Below are 22558 nucleotides of genomic sequence, written 5' to 3' on the forward strand. Positions count from 1 at the left end.
GCATTGGACTAAGCTGGAATCTGCGAGCATTCAATAAACAGGAGAAGACAAGGCAATATGGGCTCTTGGTTAAATTAACAATAATGCATATAAGAGCCACTTCAACAATTTAATTATGGTATTCTCCTATCGACCCCCAAAGAAAAGAAAAGAAATAAAACTATTTACACGGGAAAGCTCCCAACAAGCAAAAAGAAGAACATGAAATCTTTTTGGGTTTTCTTTTTAATTATTACTACTACAGCAAGAAAGTAAACTAGCTAAAAGGTACAACTAATTTTTGTTTTGTTTTTCTTAAGGTTTTTTAAACACACAAGAAGAAAGCAAGAAAAAGAAAATAAACTAGCATGGATATTACAGTGAAAGAGTATGGGCACCGACCTCTAGCAATGAGTGTGTGAACATAAATGTAATGTCGGTGGGAAATACGTACTCCCCCAAGCTTAGGCTTTTGGCCTAAGTTGGTTTATTGCCACGGATGGCCTGGCAGATATCCATAGTTGTAGCTGGGGTTGTACTGCGATGTGGCAGTTATTGCCTCCTGGGCTGCAGCGTGGCGGCGAGCTGCCTCCGCCCTCCTCTCGTACTCATCTGCCTCCTCTCTGGTAATAAAATGTCTTCCTTTTGCCTAATAGTCAAAGAAGGCAGGAGCAGGGAGAGTAATACGGACAACACAACGTCTGTCAAAGATTAAGCGATACTGGAGAGGTGATTCATTCCTCTCCACAAACTGGTGGTGAACCATAGCATTAAAGTCTAGGTAAGCAGGAGGCAATTATATCATCATTACGTATGGTTACACCAAGAAAATCAGCTAAGCGGGTTGCATAAACTCCACTGAAGAAATCTCCATTAAATCTATTATGATGCAACCTACGTGCAACAATGGCTCCCAAATTATAAGATTTGTCTCCTAACACAGCACTCCTAAGAATACTGAGGTCAGGGACACACATATGACATGCTTCATCTTTACCATTTATGCACCTACCTATGAAGAGAGCAAAATAATGTATAGCAGGAAAATGAATGCTCCCGATGGTAGCTTGTGCTGTATCTCTAGATTCCCCCACAGTTATACTAGCAAGAAAATCTCTAAATTTAGATTTGCGGGGTTCACTAGCACTACCCCAATGTGGAAGTTTGCAAGCAATAGTAAAATCCTCTAAGTCCATCGTATAAGATTTTTCATAAAGATCAAACAGGACAGTTGGAGAATTGCATGAAGATGAAAATTCAAACCTCCTCACAAAGGAACTAGTGAGATAGTGGTACTGGCGGCACTTTTCTTCCTCGAAGCTCACAAGATCAGCGTTACGCAAATATGCGTTAAATTCTTCCTTGATTCCCGCTCGATCCATAAAGTTTTCTGAAGGCCATTCACAAGGCCGCACTGGAGCGTCCCTTGGTGGCTCATCGTCAGCATCACGCATTGCAAGCCCGGGTCCTTGCTTCCTTGAAGAACCACCTTGGTACATTTTCCTAAGCATATTTCTTCCTCTGAAAAATTTCTGAAATTTTTAGTAACTTCAAATAAAAGTGAACCAAACTCAACAGAATTGATAGCAACTACTCCTACAAGTGCCTAGAGACTATATCATGCATTAGAACTACTTGGAACCATATAAATTTGACATGCAAGCTCAAGAACATGGTCACCTAGGCAGCACAAATTTGCAATGAATAAAGCACTAGAACAAAAACTAATTGGACCAATGGAGGAGTCACATACCAAGGAACAATCCCCCAAGCAGTTTTGTGAGAGGTGCTTTGAGCAAGGAGATTGAAAATCGCAGCAAAATGAGCTAGAACTCGTGCTTGAGCTGGATGGTGATTTTTTTTGGAGGAAGAAGAAGTGTGTGGGTGCAGTAATAAGTGGAGAGGAGCCACCGTGGGCCCACAAGGCAGGGGGCACGCCCTGTAGGGGTGGGCGCGCCCTAGGTGCTTGCTCCCCCTGCTGTGTTCTCAGTGCCAGATATTCTCAAATATTCCAGAAAAAATCATATTTCATTTTCAGGGCATTTGGAGAACATTTATTTTCGGGGTAATTTTATATTGCACGGATAAATCAGAAAACAGACAGAAAAATACTATTTTTACTTTATTTCAACTAAATAACAGAAAGTAGAAAGATGGTACAGAAGGTTGTGCCTTCTAGTTTCATCCATCTCATGCTCATCAAAAGGAATCCACTAACAAGGTTGATCAAGTCTTGTTAACAAACTCATTCCGAATAACACGGAACCGGAGAAATTTCGAATAACACTATGTTACCTCAACAGGGATATGCACATCCCCAATAATAAGAATATCATATTTCTTCTTGGCAGTAGGAAGAGGAAATTCAAAACCTCCAAAAATAATCGATGGAATTTTTCCAATAGAATTGATACTGTGGACTTGAGGTTGTTTCCTCGGAAAGTGTACCGTATGCTCATTACCATTAACATGAAAAGTGACATTGCCTTTGTTGCAATCAATAACAGCCCCTGCAGTATTCAAAAAAGGTCTTCCAAGAATAATAGACATACTATCGTCCTCGGGAATATCAAGAATAACAAAGTCCGTTAAAATAGTAACGTTTGAAACCACAACATGCACATCCTCACAAATACCGACAGGTATAGCAGTTGATTTATCAGCCATTTGCAAAGATATTTCAGTAGGTGTCAACTTATTCAAATCAAGTCTACGATATAAAGAGAGAGGCATAACACTAACACCGGCTCCAAGATCACATAAAGTAGTTTTAACATAGTTTCTTTTAATGGATCATGGTATAGTAGGTACTCCTGGATCTCCAAGTTTCTTAGGTATTCCACCCTTAAAAGTATAATTAGCAAGCATGGTGGAAATCTCACCTTCCGGTATCTTTCTTTTATTAGTGACAATATCCTTCATATACTTAGCATAAGGATTCATTTTGAGCATATCAGTTAAACGCATACGCAAGAAGATAGGTCTAATCATTTCAGCAAAGCGATCAAAATCCTCATCATCCTTTTTCTTGGATGGTTTGGGAGGAAAAGGCATGGATTTCTGAACCCATGGTTCTCTTTGCTGAAAAGGTTCTCTTGCTTTACCATGTTTCCTAGCAACAAAGTCTCTCTTATCATAACGTTGATTCTTTGATTGTGGGTTATCAAGATCAACAGCAGGTTCAATTTCTACATCATTATCATTACTAGGTTGGGCATCATCATGAACATCATCATTAATATTATCACTAGGTTCATGTTCATTACCAGATTGTGTTTCAGCATCAGAAATAGATATATCATTTGGATTCTCAGGTGGTTCAGCAATAGGTTCACTAGAAGCATGCAAAGTCTTATCATTTTTCTTTTTCTTCTTTTTAGAAGGACTAGGTGCATCAATATTATTTCTCTGAGAATCTTGTTCAATTCTCTTAGTGTGGCCTTCAGGATACAAAGGTTCCTGAGTCATTTTACCAGTTCTAGTAGCCACTCTAACAACATAGTCATTATTCTTACTCTTTAATTCATTGAACAAATCATTTTGAGCTTTAAGTACTTTTTCTACTTGAGTGGTAACCATAGAAGCATGTTTAGTAATGAGTTTAAGTTCACCTTTAACTCTAGACATATAATCACCCAAGTGTTCAAGCGTATCGGAATTGTATTTCAATTGTCTACCAAAATAAGCATTGAAGTTTTCTTGTTTGACAATAAAATTATCAAACTCTTCTAAGCATTGTCTAGCAGACTTATAGTGAGGAATATCACCTTCATCAAATCTATAGAGAGAATTTACCTTTACTACCTGTGTTGGGTTATCAAGACCATGAGTTTCTTCAATAGGTAATGGATTAAGATCATATGTTTCTTCAACAGGCGGTAAATTAAGACCATGTATTTCTTCAATAGGAGGTAAATTCTTAACATCTTCAGCTTTAATATATTTTTCTTTCATAGATTTCTTTGCCTCTTGCATATCTTCAGGACTAAGAAATAGAACACCTCTCTTCTTCGGAGTTGGTTTAGGAATAGGCTCAGGAATTGGCTCAGGAAGTGTCCAATTATTTTCATTTGTCAACATATTATTCAATAGAATTTTAGCTTCATCCGGTGTTCTTTCCCTGAAAACAGAACCAGCACAACTATCCAGGTAATCTCTGGAAGCATCGGTTAGTCCATTGTAAAAGATATCAAGTATTTCATTTTTCTTGAGAGGATGATCAGGCAAAGCATTAACTAATTGGAGAAGCCTCCCCCAAGCTTGTGGGAGACTCTCTTCTTCAATTTGCACAAAATTATATATATCCCTCAAAGCAACTTGTTTCTTATGAGCAGGAAAATATTTAGCAGAGAAGTAATAAATCATATCCTGGGGACTACGCACACAACCAGGATCAAGAGAATTAAACCATATCTTAGCATCACCCTTTAATGAGAACGGAAATATTTTAAGGATATATAGGTAGCGAGATTTCTCATCATTAGTGAACAGGGTGGCTATATCATTTAATTTAGTAAGATGTGTCACAACAGTTTCTGATTCATAGCCATGAAAAGGATTAGATTCAACCAAAGTAATTACATCAGGATCAACAGAGAATTCATAATCCTTATCAGTAATACAGATAGGTGAAGTAGCAAAAGCAGGGTCAGGTTTCATTCTAGCATTAAGAGATTGCTGCTTCCATTTAGCTAATAACATCTTGAGCTCGTATCTATCTTTGCAAGCTAAAATAGCTATAGCAGCTTATTTTTCCAAAACATAACCCTCAGGAACAACAGGCGATTCATATTTATTAGGGGGAGAGTCTTCATCATCACTTTCATCAATGTTATCAGTTTCAATAATTTCATTCTCTCTGACCCTAGCAAGTTGTTCATCAAGAAATTCACCAAGTGGCACAGTAGTATCAAGCATAGAAGTAGTTTCATCATAAGTATCATGCATAGCAGAAGTGGCATCATCAATAACATGCGACATATCAGAACGAATAGCAGAAGCAGGTTTAGGTGTCGCAAGCTTACTCAAAATAGAAGGTGAATCAAGTGCAGAGCTAGATGGCAGTTCCTTACCTCCCCTCGTAGTTGAGGGATAAATTTTTGATTTCTCGTCTTTCAAGCTCTTCATAGTAACCAGCAGATATAAATCCCAAGTGACTCAAAGAATAGAGCTATGCTCCCCGGCAACGGCGCCAGAAAATAGTCTTGATAACCCACAAGTATAGGGGATCGCAATAGTTTTCGAGGGTAGAGTATTCAACCCAAATTTATTGATTCGACACAAGGGGAGCCAAAGAATATTCTCAAGTATTAGCAACTGAGTTGTCAATTCAGCCACACCTGGATAACTTAATATCTGCAGCAAAGTATTTAGTAGCAAAGTAATATGGAAGTAACGGTAACGGTAGCAAAAGTAATATTTTTGGGTTTTGTAGTGATTGTAACAGTAGCAACGGAAAAGTAAATAAGTGAAGAACAATATGTGAAAAGCTCGTAGGCATTGGATCGGTGATGGAGAATTATGCCGGATGCGGTTCATCATGTAACAGTCATAACATAGGGTGACACAGAACTAGCTCCAATTCATCAATGTAATGTAGGCATGTATTCCGAATATAGTCATACGTGCTTATGGAAAAGAACTTGCATGACATCTTTTGTCCTACCCTCCCGTGGCAGCGGGGTCCTAGCGGAAACTAAGGGATATTAAGGCCTCCTTTTAATAGAGTACCGGACCAAAGCATTAACACATAGTGAATACATGAACTCCTCAAACTATGGTCATCACCGGGAGTGGTCCCGATTATTGTCACTTCGGGGTTGCCGGATCATAACACATAGTAGGTGACTATAGACTTGCAAGATAGGATCAAGAACTCACATATATTCATGAAAACATAATTGGTTCAGATCTGAAATCATGACACTCGGGCCCTAGTGACAAGCATTAAGCATAGCAAAGTCATAGCAACATCAATCTCAGAACATAGTGGATACTAGGGATCAAACCCTAACAAAACTAACTCGATTACATGATAGATCTCATCCAACCCATCACCGTCCAGCAAGACTATGATGGAATTACTCACGCACGGCGGTGAGCATCATGAAATTGGTGATGGAGGATGGTTGATGATGACGACAGCGACGAATCCCCCTCTCCGGAGCCCCGAACGGACTCCAGATCAGCCCTCCCAAGAGGTTTTAGGGCTTGGCGGCGGCTCCGTATCGTAAAACGCGATGAATCCTTCCCTCTGATTTTTCTCTCCCCGAAAGTGAATATATGGAGTTGGAGTTGAGGTCGGTGGAGCGTCAGGGGGCCCACGAGGCAGGGGGCACGCCTGGGGGGCAGGCGCGCCCCCACCCTCGTGGACAGGGTGTGGCCCCCCTGACGTGGATTTTTCTTCCAGTATTTTTAATATTTTCCAAAAAGATGTTCCGTGGAGTTTCAGGTCATTCCGAGAACTTTTGTTTCTGCACATAAATAACACCATGGAAAGTCTGCTGAAAACAGCGTCAGTCCGGGTTAGTTCCATTCAAATTATGCAAGTTAGAGTCCAAAACAAGGGCAAAAGTATTTGGTAAAGTAGATACGACGGAGACGTATCAAGGTGGTCTCTCTCAAACGACCGTGCAACCAAATACAAGAAATCTCTTGTGTCCCCAACACACCCAATACAATGGCAAATTGTATAGGTGCACTAGTTCGGCGAAGAGATGGTAACAGAAGTGTAATATGGATGCTATAAATATATTTTTATAATCTGAATAAATAAAAACAGCAAGGTAGCAAATAGTAAACGGGCACAAAAACGGTATTGCAATGTTTAAAAAGGAGGCCTAAGGTCCGTACTTTCACTAGTGCAACCTCTCAACAATGCTAACATAGTTGGATCATATGATTATCCCTCAAAGTGCAATAAAGAATCACTCCCGAGTTCCTATTAGTGGAGAACAAAAGATAGAATTTGTTTGTAGGGTACGAAACCTCCTCAAAGCTATTCTTTCCGTTCGATCTATCCTAGAGTTCGTACTAAAATAACGCAAGCTATTTTTTCCGATCGATCCAATCAAGAGTTCGTACTAGAATAACACCAAAGCAAATTCATATTCATAATACTCAATCCACACAAACAACTACAAAGAGACCCCAAAGTTTCTATCGGAGAAAAGATAATAAAAACGTGCATCAACCCCTATGCATAGATTACCCCAATATCACCTGGGAATCCGCAAGTTGAATGCCAAGACATATATCAAGTGAATAAATATGATACCCCATTTGTCACCTCAAGTATTCATACCGCAAGACATACATCAAGTGTTCTCATCTCTAAATATTCAATCCGACAATACAAAACTTCAAAGGGTAAAGACTCAATTCATCACAACAAGAGTATAGCGGGGAGAAACATCATATGATCCGACTATATTATTAAAGCCCATGATATAGATCATGAGAGAGAGAGAGAGATTAAACACATAGCTACTGGTACAATCCCTCAGCCCCGAGAGTGGACTACTCCCTCATCATCGTGGTGGCCGCCGGGATGATGAAGATGGCCACTGGAGATGATTCCCCCTCCAACAGGGTGCCGGAACAGGGTCTAAATTGGTTTTCGTGGATGCAGAGACCTTGCAGCGGCGGAACTTCTGATCTAGGTCTACCCCGAAGGGTTTCGGAATATTTGGGAATTTATAGTGCAAAGAGGGGGTGCGGGAGGCAACTGAGGTGCGCACAACCCACCTGGGCGCGCCAAGGGGGCCTGGCGCGCCCTGGTGGGTTGTGCCCCCCTCGGGGCACCCCCCGGGTGCAGCTCTGGCCCAAAACATCTCCAAAAAGTTTCACGTTGTTTGGACTCCGTTTGATATTGATTTCCTGCGATGTAAAAAACAAGCAAAAAACAGCAACTGGCACTGGGCACTGGGTCAATAGATTAGTCCCAAAAAATTATATAAAGTTTCTATAAAATGATTATAAAACATCCAAGAATGATAAAATAGCAGCATGGATACTTCATAAATTATAGATACGTTGGAGACGTATCAGCATCCCCAAGCTTAATTCCTACTCATCCTCGAGTAGGTAAATGATAAAAGAAATAATTTATGAAGTGTGAATGCTAGCAAAGTGCATAAGTTTGATCAATGATAATTTCAATCACTTTTTCTAGCATCATAACAACAATTCTTTCTCATAAAACTTCTCATGTTATAGTGGCAACCAATTCACATGTTAAGGTTCAAACAATGAATTCTCTTGAAACTCAACAACCTATGTTCTCAGTCACCAAGCAATTGCAATTCAACTTATTCAACAGAGTCTAAGCAAGAGCTCCACATACTCAACCATCATGTAGTCTTCTATGATTGCTAACACTCACCGCGTACACATGAGCAAAACGTTTCAACCGGACACATAGAAAGATAGGGGCTTATTGTTCCGCCTCCCAACGCATTCACCTCAAGGGTGATGTCAACAATAATAACTCATGCTACCCATATTCAACTGGACATATGTGCCTAGATCTTTCCTCACCACATGATGCTTGCCAAAGGAGAAAAATAAAAAGGAATAGAGAGAAAAACTTTGACTCTTTGCATAAAAGTAAATACTGAAAAGTAAAAGATAGGCCCTTCGCAGAGGGAAGCAGAGGTTTCCATGCGCTTATTTGTTTGTATGCTCAATCCCTTAGTGCAAAAGAACGTCACGTTATATTTCCCCTTGTGATGGCAACCTTTATTATGCAGTCTGTCGCTTTTATTGCTTTACCATCACAAGTTCGTACAACGCTCAATTTTCTCTTACACTAAATGATCTTACACTTTTAGAAGCAATTTTTATTGCCTTATTGCACCGATGACAACTTACTTGAAGGATCTTGCTCAATCCATAGGTAGGTATGGTGGACTCTTGAAAATAAGATTTGGGTTTAAGGGTTTTGGATGCACAAGTAGTATCTCTACTTAGTGCGGAATTTTTGGCTAGCAAAGATGGGGGGCAAGCACCACATGTTGAAGATCTATAACAATATGACTTCTATGTGAATATGAACAAACATAAACCATTACGCTGTCTTCCTTGTCCAACGTCAACAATTTTGCATATAATATTTTGATGGGGGCTCACAATCACAAAAGATTTCCATGATAGTGTATTTGCATGTGAAAGTTCTCTTCCTTATACTAATTATTCGTGAATTGCTTGTATGACCAATATTGTGATTGTCAAGCCTCAAAATATTTCACTTTCTAAACCCAATGTGAAGCTACCACTAGGCATGATATGATTTCAACTTCATGACATTCAATTTATTCAACAATTTACTCATAGGATATAAGTGAAGCACAAGAGTAAATGGCAAACTCCTCCAAAAAGATATAAGTAAAGATCAAATGAGTAGTTAAGTAAATAGATAGCTATGTGAGGACTCTCTCTTATTTAAAACTTTAAGATCTAAGTATTTTGTTAAAACAGCAAGCAAAATGAAAATAAAATGAAATTTCAAGGATAGCACAACTCATGTGAAGAAGCAAAAACTTAGGATTAACTGATACTAACCGATAATTGTTGATGAAGAAAGGTGGGATGCCTATCGAGGCATCCCCAAGCTTAGATGCTTGAGAATTTTTGAAATATTATCTTGGGGTGCCTTGGGCATCCCCAAGCTTGAGATTTTGTGTCTCCTTAATTCCTTTTATATCACGGTTTCCCTAAATCTTAAAAACTTCATCCACACAAAACTCAACAAGAACTCGTGAGATAAGTTAGTATAAATCAATGCAAAAACCTTATCATTCTCTACTGTAGAAAATCACTAAAATTATTATTCAACATTTCATACTAAATTCCTCTGCATATTTAATACTCCTATCTTCAAATAGAACCATTAAACAAGCAAACATATGCAAACATAACAGCAATCTGCCAAAACAGTACAGTCTGTAAAGAATGCAAGAGTATCAATACTTATTTAACTCCAAAAATTATGAAAATTTAACACACTGTAGAAAATTTATCAGAGCTTGCTGTGCAAAAAGTTTCACCATTTTATCACATTCTGACTTTTCTAGGGAATTTTTGCAACAGCGGTAAACTTTCTGTTTTCAAACAGCAACATGTAGTCTTGCAAAATAAGCATGGTAAAGGCTATCCTTGATATTTTTATTGAAATGAAAGATGCAAAACATTATTCTAAATAAAATCAAGCAAATCATAACAGAATAAATTGACGCTCCAAGCAAAACACATATCATGTGACGAATGAAAACCTAGCTCCAAGTGAGGTTACCGATAATGTTGGAGACGAAAGAGGGGATGCCTTCTGGGGCATCCCCAAGCTTAGTTGCTTGGATATTCCTTGGGTATTAACTTGGGGTGCCTTGGGCATCCCCAAGATTAGGGTCTTGTCACTCCTTATTCTCCTCATATCGATGTCTCACCCAAAACTTGAAAACTTCAATCACACAAAACTTAACGGAACTTCGTGAGATAGGTTAGTATGATAAAGAGCAAACCATTTCACTTTGGTACTGTCAAAGACAAGATTCATAGTTGTTTCCACACAATGCCTACTGTAGCATATCATTTTCACAATTTATATTGAGCAATATAAACCATAGAAACTAGAAAGCAAGCAAACTATGCATTGAAAACAGAATCTGTCAAAAACAGAACAATCTGTAATGATCTGCACAATAACCATACTTATGCTACTCCAAAAATATTCTGAAACAAATAGAACACGTGAGCAATTTGTATATTAATCTTGTGCAAAAATAATCAACTCAAAAGCACTCTTCTATTAAAAATAAGAATTATTTTCGTGAGCGCATAAGTTTTTGTTTTTCAGCAAAATCAACTCAACTATCACCCAACATGATCCCAAAGGCTTTACTTGGCACTTTATTGAAACAAAAGCGATAAAACATGATCAATACAGTAGTATAATCATGTGAACACACAAAAACAGTAGGTAAAAGTGTTGGGTTGTCTCCCAACAAGCGCTTTTCTTTAATGCCTTTTAAGCTAGGCATGATGATTTCAATGATGCTCGCGTAAAAGATAAGAATTGAAACATAACAAGAGCATCATGAAGCATAAGTTCATCTCTCATAATAATTTTCAGTAGCATAATGAATAGATTCATCAATATAACCATCACATAAAACATTCTTTTCATGATACACAAGCATAGAAAATTTAGTACTCTCCATATAGGCAATTCTATTCTCATTCATAATAGTGGGAGTATCATAGGAAGCTCAAATACTATAAATTGTTCCCACATTAAAAGAGTAATGTTCATCAAAGGGATAATAAAAATCATGACAATAATTACCACTACTTTTTATAACATAAGTATCATCACAATAATCATCATAAGTAGGAGGCATGCAATCATCATAGCAAATTTGATCATTCAAAGTGAGGGGACTAAAAAGATCATCTTCATTAAACATAGCCTCCCCAAGCTTGGGACAAAAATTAATTGCAGCAAATAAATTCTCAAACATGTCATTCTCATTAAACATAGAATCCCCAAGCTTGTGGCTTGGCATATCGTAAGCATAGTCACTCTCATCATTAATAGTATGAATAGCACCAACAGTAAAACTATTGCTATCATCATAATTTCCCAAGTTGGTGCCAAAAAGATTCCCAAAATTATAAGAAGTTTCATTATCTTCCCAATCATATTCATCACAACAAGCAATAGGCATAGCAAAATCATCATCAATAGTACTCTCGGTCATTGTGCCATAAGACATAGAAGCAATATCATCATCAAGTGCATCATCCTCCACAATTATTTTTGATTCATTTTCATGAGGCACAACAATAATAGGAGCAACATTATTTGGGAGAGATACCTTTTTACCTCTATTCTTTCTTCTTTTCTTCTTCTTCACCACATCATGTGTGGGTTCAATTAATTTTTTCTAGCTCCTTGTTGAAAAGATTGATTGGATAGGAAGTTCCTCCTCGTTACCTGATTCATCATAATAAACACTAGGAGGGTATTGGGAAATACTTCCCCTTTCATTAGTACTCTCTTAATATTCCATTTGTTTTCTTGTCTTTAGGTAGTTGGCAATATAAGGATTCTCAATGCAATTTACCGCACAAAACATATAAATTTCCTCTAGATCAAAATCAAGAAACCTCTTGAGATTAAATTTTGGAATACCCTTAGTTATACGTTTCATTTCTTCGTACCCCAAAAGAAGACTAAGCTCTTTATGATGCTCAAGGGTAATCAAGTTATCACAATTTTTGGACACGATTTGATCATGAAACAATTTGCATTGGAGATTTAAATGACCATGTTCATTGCAAAGTTCACAAGGATGGCGAAAAAAATTAAATCTTTCAGCACAATCATCTAGCCTCTCTTGCAAAATTCTCGTTTCCAAATATTTATGCTTCTTACAAAATCTATCTTCCCTTTTTGGTGTGCAAAGGCACTCCCAATTCACTCCGCAAAAAGTGACATGCTTATGGGAAACAATTTTTTCATGACTTGTGCAATCATCATTGGAATTTTGGATATTCAGAGAATTCATACTAACAACATTGCAATCATGCTCATCATTCAAATATTTTGTGCCAAGCATTTTATTGAGTTCTTCTTCTAACAATTGAGCACGATTTTCCGAGCTATCAATTTTAAGAAAGATGATCAATAATATGATGCAACCTAAATTCCATCTTTTTTTGTAATTTTCTTTTATAAACCAAACTAGTGATAAAACAAGAAACTAAAAGATTCAATTGCAATATCTAAAGATATACCTTCAAGCACTCACCTCCCCGGCAACGGCGCTAGAAAAGAGCTTGATGTCTACTACGCAACTTTATTCTTGTAGACAGGTGTTGGGCCTCCAAGCGCAGAGTTTTGTAGGACAGTAGCAATTTTCCCTCAAGTGGATGACCTAAGGTTTATCAATCTGTGAGAGGTGTAGGATGAAGGTGGTCTCTCTCAAACGACCCTGCAACCAAATACAAGAAATCTCTTATGTCCCCAACACACCCAATACAATGGCAAATTGTATAGGTGCACTAGTTCGGCGAAGAGATGGTAATAAAAGTTTAATATGGATGGTAGAAATATATTTTTATAATCTGAATAAATAAAAACAACAAGGTAGCAAATAGTAAACGGGCACAAAAACGGTATTGCAATGCTTAAAAAGGAGGCCTAGGGTCCGTACTTTCACTAGTGCAACCTCTCAACAATGCTAACATAGTTGGATCATATGATTATCCCTCAAAGTGCAATAAAGAATCACTCCCGACTTCCTATTAGCGGAGAACAAAAGATAGAATTTGTTTGTAGGGTACGAAACGTCCTCAAAGCTATTCTTTCTGTTCGATCTATCCCAGAGTTCGTACTAAAATAACGCAAGCTATTCTTTCCGATCAATCCAATCAAGAGTTCGTACTAGAATAACACCAAAGCAAATTCATATTCATAATACTAATGGCGAATTGTATAGGTGCACTAGTTCGGCGAAGAGATGGTGATAAAAGTGTAATATTGATGGTAGAAATATATTTTTATAATCTGAATAAATAAAAATAGCAAGGTAGCAAATAGTAAACGGGCACGAAAATAGTATGCAATGCTTGGAAATGAGGCCTAGGGTTCGTACTTTCGCTAGTGCAATCCCTCAACAATCCTAATATAATTGGATAATATAACCACCCCTCAAAGTGCGATGAAGAATCACTCCAAAGTTCCTATCTAGCGGAGAACATAAGAATAAATTGTTTGTAGGGTACAGAACCACCACAAAGCTATTCTTTAAGCTATTCTTTCCATTCGATCTATCCTAGAGTTCGTACTAAAATAACACCAAAGAAAATTCATATTCATAATACTCAATCCAACACAAAGAACTACAAAGAGACCCCAAAGTTTCTATCGGAGAAAAGATAATAAAAACGTGCATCAACCCCTATGCATAGATTACCCCAATATCACCTGGAGAATCCGCAAGTTGAATGCCAAGACATATATCAAGTGAATCAATATGATACCCCATTTGTCACCTCAAGTATTCATACCGCAAGACATACATAAAGTGTTCTCATCTCTGAATATTCAATCCGACAATACAAAACTTCAAAGGGTAAAGACTCAATTCATCACAACAAGAGTATAGCAGGGAGAAACATCATATGATCCGACTATATTAACAAAACCCATGATATAGATCATGAGAGAGAGAGAGAGATTAAACACATAGCTACTGGTACAAACCCTCAGCCCCGAGAGTGGACTACACCCTCATCATCGTGGTGGCCGCCGGGATGATGAAGATGGCCACCGGAGATGATTCTCCCCTCCGGCAGGGTGCCAGAACGGGGTCTAGATTGGTTTTCGTGGATACAGAGACCTTGCGGTGGCAGAACTTCTGATCTAGGTCTACCCCGAAGGGTTTCGGAATATTTGGGAATTTATAGTGCAAAGAGGGGGTGTGGGAGGCCACTGAGGTGGGCACAACCCACCTGGGCGCGCCAGGGGGGGCCTGGCGCGCCCTGGTGGGTTGTGCCCCCCTCGGGGCACCCCCCCAGGTGCAGCTCTGGCCCAATGGATGTCTTCTGGCCCAAAAAAATCTCCAAAAAGTTTTGCGTTGTTTGGACTCCGTTTGATATTGATTTCCTGCGATGTAAAAAACAAGCAAAAAACAGCAATTGGCACTGGGCACTGGGTCAATAGGTTAGTCCCAAAAAAGATATGAAGTTGCTATAAAATGATTATAAAACATCCAAGAATGATAAAATAACAGCATGAATACTTCATAAATTATAGATACGTTGGAGACGTATCACCAAGGCACCCGAAGATAATATTTCAAGAAGTCTCAAGCATCTAAGCTTGGGGATGCCCCGGTAGGCATCCCACCTTTCTTATTCAACAATTATCGGTTAGTATCGGTTGAGCCTAAGTTTTTGCTTCTTCACATGATGTGTGCTATTCTTAGAATGTCATTTTATTTTGTTTTTGCTTGCTGTTTTAATAAAATATTTAGATCTAGAAGTTTTTAAATAAAATAGAGTCCTCAAATATTTGCCAGGGAGGCTAGGTAAGCGGCACGCACACCCCGTCAACGAAACTCTTTTCTATGGAATTGCTCTAGTGCTTCACTTATATCTTTTTGAGCACGGTGTGCTTTAGTATTTTTGAAGAAATTCCCTCTTGCTTCACTTAAATTAATTTGAGAGAAAGAAATATTATGCTCATGATCTTCACTTTTATCTTTTGGAGTAGCTTGTCATTTACTCTTGTGCTTCACTTATATCATATGAGTAAATTGTTGAATGAATTGAATATCATGAAGTTGAAATTATATCATGCCTAGTGGTAGCTTCACATTGGGTTTAGAAAGTGAAATCTTTTGAGGCTTGACAATCACAATATTGGTCATACAAGCAATTCACGAATAATTAGTATAAGGAAGAGAACTTTCACATGCAAATGCACTATCTTGGAAATGTTTTGTGATTGTGAGCCCCCATCAAAATATTATATGCCAAAATTGTTGACGTTGGACAAGGAAGACAACGTACTGGTTTATGTTTGTTCATATTCACATAGAAGTTATATTGTCATAGATCCTTCAACATGTGGTGCTTGCCCCCCATCTTTGCTAGCCAAAAATTCCGCACCAAGTAGAGATACTACTTGTGCATCCAAAAAACCCTTAAACCCAAATCTTATCTTCAAGAGTCCACCATACCTACCTAGGGATTGCGCAAGATCCCTCAAGTAAGTTGTCATCGGTGCAATAAGGCAATAAAAATGGCTTCTAAAAGTGTGAGATCATTTAGTGTAAGAGAAAATTAAGCATTGTACGAACTTGTGATGGCAAAGAATAAAAGCGACAAACTGCATAATAAAGGTTGCTATCATAAGGGGCAATATAACGTGACGTTCTTTTGCACCAAGGGGTTGAGCATACAAACAAAAAGCGCATGGCAACCTCTGCTTCCCTCTGCGAAGGGCCTACCTTTTACTTTTATGTATTTACTTTCATGCAAGAGTCAAAGTTTTTCTTTATATTCCTTTTTATTTTTCTCCTTGGGCAAGCATCATGTGGTGAGGAAAGATCTAGGCACATATATCCAATTAGATATGGGTAGCATGAGTTATTATTGTTGACATCACACTTGAGGCGAATACGTTGGGAGGAGAAATTATAAGCCCCTATCTTTCTATGTATCCGGTTGAAACGTTTTGCTCATGTGTATGCGGTGAGTGTTAGAAATCATAGTAGACAATATGATGGTTGAGTATGTGGAGCTCTTACTTAGACTCTGTTGAATAAGTTGAATTGCAGTTGCTTGGTGACTAAGAACATAGGTTGTTGAGTTTGAAGAGAATTCATTGTTTGAACCTTAACATGTGAATTGGTTGCTACTTTAACATGAGAAGTTTTATGAGAAATAATTTCTGTTATGATGCTAGGAAAAGTGATTGAAATTATCATTGATCCATCTTGTGCACTTTGCTAGCATTCACACTTCATAAATTATTTCTTTTATCATTTACCTACTTGAGGACGAGTAGGAATTAAGCTTGGGGATGCTGATACGTCTCCAATGCATCTATAATTTATGAAGTATTCATGCTGTTATATTATCATTCTTGGATGTTTTACAATCATTTTATAGCAAATTTATATAATTTTTTGGGACTAACCTATTGACCCAGTGCCCAGTGCCAGTTGCTGTTTTTCCTTGTTTTTTACATCGCAGGAAATCAATATCAAACGGAGTCCAAACACAACGAAACTTTTTGTGGATTTTTTATGGACCAGAAGACATCCAGTGGGCCAGAGAAGCACCTGGGGTGCCCCAGGGGGGGCACAACCCACCAGGGCGCGCCTGGGCCCCCAGGCGCGCCCAGGTGGGTTGTGCCCACCTCGGTGGCCTCCCGCATCGCCTCTTCGCCCTATAAATTCCCAAATATTCCAAAAACCCTCGGGGTTAACCTAGATCAGAAGTTCCGCAGCCGCAGGCCTTTGTAGCCACCGAAAACCAATCTAGACCCGTTCTGGCACCCTGCCGGAGGGGGGGGGGAATCATCTCCGGTGGCCATCTTCATCATCCCGGCGGCCACCACGATGAGGAGGGAATAGTCCACCCTCGAGGCTGAGGGTTGCTACCTCTTAGCACTGCGTTGGTTTTCCCTTGAAGAGGAAAGGGTGATGCAGCAAAGTAGCGTAAGTATTTCCCTCAGTTTTTGAGAACCAAGGTATCAATCCAGTAGGAGGCCACGCACGAGTCCCTCGCACCTACACAAACAAATAAATCCTCGCAACCAACGCGATAAGGGGTTGTCAATCCCTACACGGTCACTTACGAGAGTGAGATCTGATAGGTATGATAAGATAATATTTTTGGTATTTTTATGATAAAGATGCAAAGTAAAGAAAGTAAAATAAAAACGGCGCCAGAAATAGCTTGTTGTCGGGAGATTAATGTGATGGAAAATAGACCCGGGGGCCATAGGTTTCACTAGTGGCTTCTCTCAAGAGCATAAGTATTTACGGTGGGTGAACAAATTACTGTTGAGCAATTGACAGAATTGAGCATAGTTATGAGAATATCTAGGTATGATCATGTATATAGGCATCACGTCCAAGACAAGTAGACCGACTACTGCCTGCATCTACTACTATTACTCCACACATCGACCGCTATCCAGCATGCATCTAGAGTATTAAGTTCATAAGAACAGAGTAACGCTTTCAGCAAGATGACATGATGTAGAGGGATAAACTCATGCAATATGATATAAACCCCATCTTGTTATCCTCGATGGCAACAATACAATACGTGCCTTGCTGCCCCTACTGTCACTGGGAAAGGACACCGCAAGATTGAACCCAAAGCTAAGCACTTCTCCCATTGCAAGAAAGATCAATCTAGTAGGCCAAACCAAACTGATAATTCGAAGAGACTTGCAAAGATAACCAATCATACATAAAAGAATTCAGAAGATTCAAATATTGTTCATAGATAAACTTGATCATAAACCCACAATTCATCGGTCTCAACAAACACACCGCAAAAGAAGATTACATCGAATAGATCTCCACGAGAGAGGGGGAGAACATTGTATTGAGATCCAAAAAGAGAGAAGAAGCCATCTAGCTAATAACTATGGACCCGAAGGTCTGAGGTAAACTACTCACACTTCATCGGAGAGGCTATGGTGTTGATGTAGAAGCCCTCCGTGATCGATGCCCCCTCCGGCGGAGCTCCGGAACAGGCCCCAAGATGGGATCTCACAAGTACAGAAGGTTGCGGCGGTGGAATTAGGTTTTTGGCTCCGTATCTGGTAGTTTGGGGGTACGTAGGTATATATAGGAGGAAGGAGTACGTCGGTGGAGCAACAGGGGGCCCACGAGGGTGGAGGGCGCGCCCAGGGGGGTAGGCGCGCCCCCTACCTCGTGGCTTCCTGGTTGATGTCTTGACGTAGGGTCCAAATCCTCTGGATCACGTTCGTTCCGAAAATCACGTTCCCGAAGGTTTCATTCCGTTTGGACTCCGTTTGACATTCTTTTTCTGCGAAACTCTGAAATAGGCAAAAAACAGCAATTCTGGGCTAGGCCTCCGGTTAATAGGTTAGTCCCAAAAATAATATAAAAGTGTAAAATAAGGCCCTATAATGTCCACAACAGAATATAATATAGCATGGAACAATCAAAAATTATAGATACGTTGGAGACGTATCAAGGGTTTGTACCAGTAGCTATGTGTTTAATCTCTCTCTCTCTCTCTCTCTCTCTCGTGTTCTTGAGATGTCACGATCTTGATGGATCACGGGCTTTGTTAATATAGTCGGATCATATGGTGTTTTCCCCTCTCTATCTTGTTGTGACGAATTGAGTTTTCCCTTTGAGATTTCGTATTATCGGATTGAATACTTTTATGGATTTGAGAACACTTGATATATGTCTTGCAATTGAATACTCGTGGTGACAATGGGGTATCGTATTGATTCACTTGATATATGTTTTGGCACTCAACTCGCGGATTCCCGAGGTGACATTGGGGTAATCTATACATAGGGGTTGATGCACGTTCTTGTCTTTGTTTCTCCGGTAGAAATCTTGGGGCACTCTTTGAAGTTATTTGTGTTGGATTGAGTATTATGAATATGAATTTTCTTTGGTGTTATTTTAGTACGAACTCTAGGATAGATCGAATGGAAAGAATAGCTTAAAGAATAGCTTTGTGGTGGTTCTGTACCCTACAAACAATTTATTCTTATGTTCTCCGCTAGATAGGAACTTTGGAGTGATTCTTCATCGCACTTTGAGGGGTGGTTATATTATCCAATTATATTAGCATTGTTGAGGGATTGCACTAGCGAAAGTACGGACCCTAGGCCTCATTTCCAAGCATTGCATACCATTTTCGTGCCCGTTTACTATTTGCTACCTTGCTATTTTTATTTATTCAGATTATAAAAATATATTTCTACCATCAATATTACACTTTTATCACCATCTCTTCGCCGAACTAGTGCACCTATACAATTCGCCATTGTATTGGGTGTGTTGGGGACACAAGAGATTTCTTGTATTTGGTTGTAGGGTCGTTTGAGAGAGACTATCTTCATCCTACGTCTCCCACGGATTGATAAATTTTAGGTCATCCACTTGAGGAAAAATTGCTACTATCCTACAAAACTCTGCGCTTGGAGGCCCAACACGAGTCTACAAGAATAAAGTTGCGTAGTAGACATCAGTCGCCTCGCTCGGGGAGGCGACGCGGGGGTTACGGGGAAGGGAGGGGTGGAGGTGGGGGAGGGGGGGGGGGGGGGGTTGGACGACAAGCGGCGACGGGGACGCGCGGCTGGGGAGCCTCTCGACCGCGCCCCTCCTTTTCGTACTATCAAAAGGAGACTCTCACCAATAGTGTTGATTTCACTGCATGAGTTCCCTTGTAACTAGTGATATGATCACATGCCAAACATATTTCTAGATACTAGCACATGGTTTGTTCTGGACCGAGATACTAGTTGGTAATGCCCATGTAGTTATGGCCACGCATATGCAAATATAGATATTACTACACAATAAAAAAATTAATCGGGAAATGCAGTTGCTTTAATACATGGTTATGGTGGTTTCATCTTGGTTGGGGGCTCATGATTCTACCGCATGAAAAAATGGCAACAATAGAGAAAAACAATATGCACACAATACTATATACGAGCCAGTTTAAAGAAGCTTCTTGCAGAAAAACTAGTTTAGAGAAGCACACTATTAGTTGTAAACTAATGGAGCTAGTGTAAGTGAATACAAACTGAAAGTGTCCGCTTCACTTGTTGCCGCACACAGTGGGGTGTAGCGCCAAGACAACCAAAAGGCTCCAACGCGAAATGAATGCCAAGGTGATTTCACTGGATGAGTTCCTCTTCTTACTTAGCAATAGATTACAAGAAAAATATAGGGCCGATTACTAGCATATGGTTTTTTTTTTCAAAAGTAATCGTGTGAAATCTTACCCAGAGACTCTATCTAGTATCTACCATCCAATTTGATTGCACAAGACGTAGCTGGCAAGCCTATATCTACCGTCCATGAAGTAACGGAAGCTATGCAGACAAAACAAAGTTTGTTTTGCTTTTCCGCGAAGTACAACCCTGGGCCAAATTAGTACATATGCCCAAGCCCGAAACACGCGGCATGGAACCAGTGTCCCATTTTTAACCATGGTTTACCATAGGTTTATAAAGCCATGTGCTGGCAATGCTCATGTAGTCAGTGTCACGCATATGCATACATAAATACTACCACACAGGCAAAAGACTTAACCGAGATACTCAGTTGCTCTAATACGTGCTTATGGTGGTTTTGTGTTGGCTGAAGGCTCATTATTCTACTGTATAAAGAAAATACAACAAAAGATTAGAAAAGCGAGCACATATATATATTAACCAATTTAAAAGAGCAAAGCATTTGTAAAGTAATGGAGTTTAGTATAAATCAATATACACCAAAAGTGTTTTCTCGGCTTTGTAGCCGCACATAGTGTCACGTCAACATAACCAAGAGGCTTCAATGCACCATGCACGAAACCAATGGCGTGTTGATTTCACTCCATGAGTTACCTTGTAAATTAGTGAAATGATTATGAGCCAAATATAGAACCGGTCACTGGCACACGTTCGAGCCTATCTACTGTCCATATAGGAAACAAAAACTATACGGACAAAACAAAGTTTGTTTTGCTTCTTCACAAAGTATAACCCCGGGCCAAATTAGCCTAAGGCGCAAATGCCCCAAGCCCCAGACACGTGGCACGGAATCGGTTTACTGTGGATTTTTGTAACCATGAGTTTGCAATGCCAAAGTAGTCACTATCACCTATATAAGCATGACACCTTCCATCCATCCATCCATCCAAGGCGTGGCAGCAAAGCTATTCCTATTGCCACTTGTTTTTCCCTTCAAACATTCATCTCGCGCCTAACATGGGGTCTCGGCAGGACCAGCCCGCCGTCAACGGGGAGCAAGGTAACGGCGCGGGCGCAGCCTACGTGCGGTACAGGGAGTGCCAGCGCAACCATGCCATCGGAATCGGCCGGTATGCCGTCGACGGCTGCCAAGAGTTCACGGTGTTAATGGGCGTCGATGAGGCTGCCATGCTCCTCTGCGCGGCGTGTGGCTGTCACCGCAACTTCCACAGGCGCGAGGTCGTCAACGAGTTCGGCGTCGACTACCATGCTCCCCGGACGCCCCCCGCCGACGAAAATCGCCGTTGAAGCCATGAAGCTTGCTGCTGCTGCCTCTTCTTGCTCATCGTGAATTGGATCTAGCTGGATCATGCATGGCCAGGGCACGGCTGGTAGTATTTTATTTCATCTTCTTTGTCATCTTATGAAATTTGTGTGGATGAATAATTCGCGGGGGATGTCCCGTCAGCGTAGATCGATCGATGTGATGAACCTCTTCTATGAATTCGAATTTGATTTCCCTTGTGCCTTTTTACTTGATGAGATTTGTTCTTCACTACAGTAACTTTCCAGACTCTGAAAGTAATTAATTTATAGTTACTCTCGTTTGTTTTAATCAAACCGATTTCGGTGCAATGTCACCAGATCACCACATCGAGGAACGACCTTTTCTCTTTGGGATATATATCAATCTGCTGTTTCTCCAAGCTACTCGCATCGTCGCGCACGTACGCTCCTCAGTCTCCTGATTACAATTAAGTTGGACCATATTATGCGCGCAGGGCGGCTTGTTGATTAATCATGTTCTAGCAAGTTGAAACCAACCTCATTGTGTGTTACCGCGAGACTAGTGCTGTAAGAATTTACTCCCTCCATCCTATAATATAAAAACGTTTTTGTAAAATAGTGAGTATTTATTTTGGGTGAACGCCGCAAACTTTTCCTCTTTTGATTGGAAGAGTGGACGCCGCAAGTAGAAGTTTATCACAAGGGATTAGGGAGGGAAGCTGAGCTCCGGTCCAAAGCCCGGCCACGTGCTCCCAAGTCCTGGCCGGCTAGTTTCCACAAGGCAATGGCAAGGATGCCAGCAGCACGCAT

At 39.9% G+C, this 22558-nt stretch overlaps 1 protein-coding gene across 1 annotated transcript; it reads left to right on the top strand.

The window, feature by feature from the left end:
- The first annotated feature begins 21469 nt into the window (after positions 1–21469).
- On the top strand, positions 21470–21870 carry LOC123075344 (mini zinc finger protein 3-like). Its single transcript, XM_044497974.1, has one exon. The coding sequence runs from the start codon at positions 21479–21481 to the stop codon at positions 21767–21769; it is 291 nt and encodes a 96-aa protein (XP_044353909.1). The 5' UTR covers positions 21470–21478; the 3' UTR covers positions 21770–21870.
- Positions 21871–22558: the final 688 nt, after the last annotated feature.

The sequence above is a fragment of the Triticum aestivum genome, chromosome 3D (genome assembly GCF_018294505.1).
Source record: "Triticum aestivum cultivar Chinese Spring chromosome 3D, IWGSC CS RefSeq v2.1, whole genome shotgun sequence".
Lineage (NCBI taxonomy): Eukaryota > Viridiplantae > Streptophyta > Magnoliopsida > Poales > Poaceae > Triticum > Triticum aestivum.

What these genes read in the sequence shown, in the direction of transcription:
- LOC123075344 (XM_044497974.1), top strand. Translation starts at nt 21,479, where the DNA reads ATGGGGTCTCGGCAGGACCAGCCCGCCGTCAACGGGGAGCAAGGTAAC.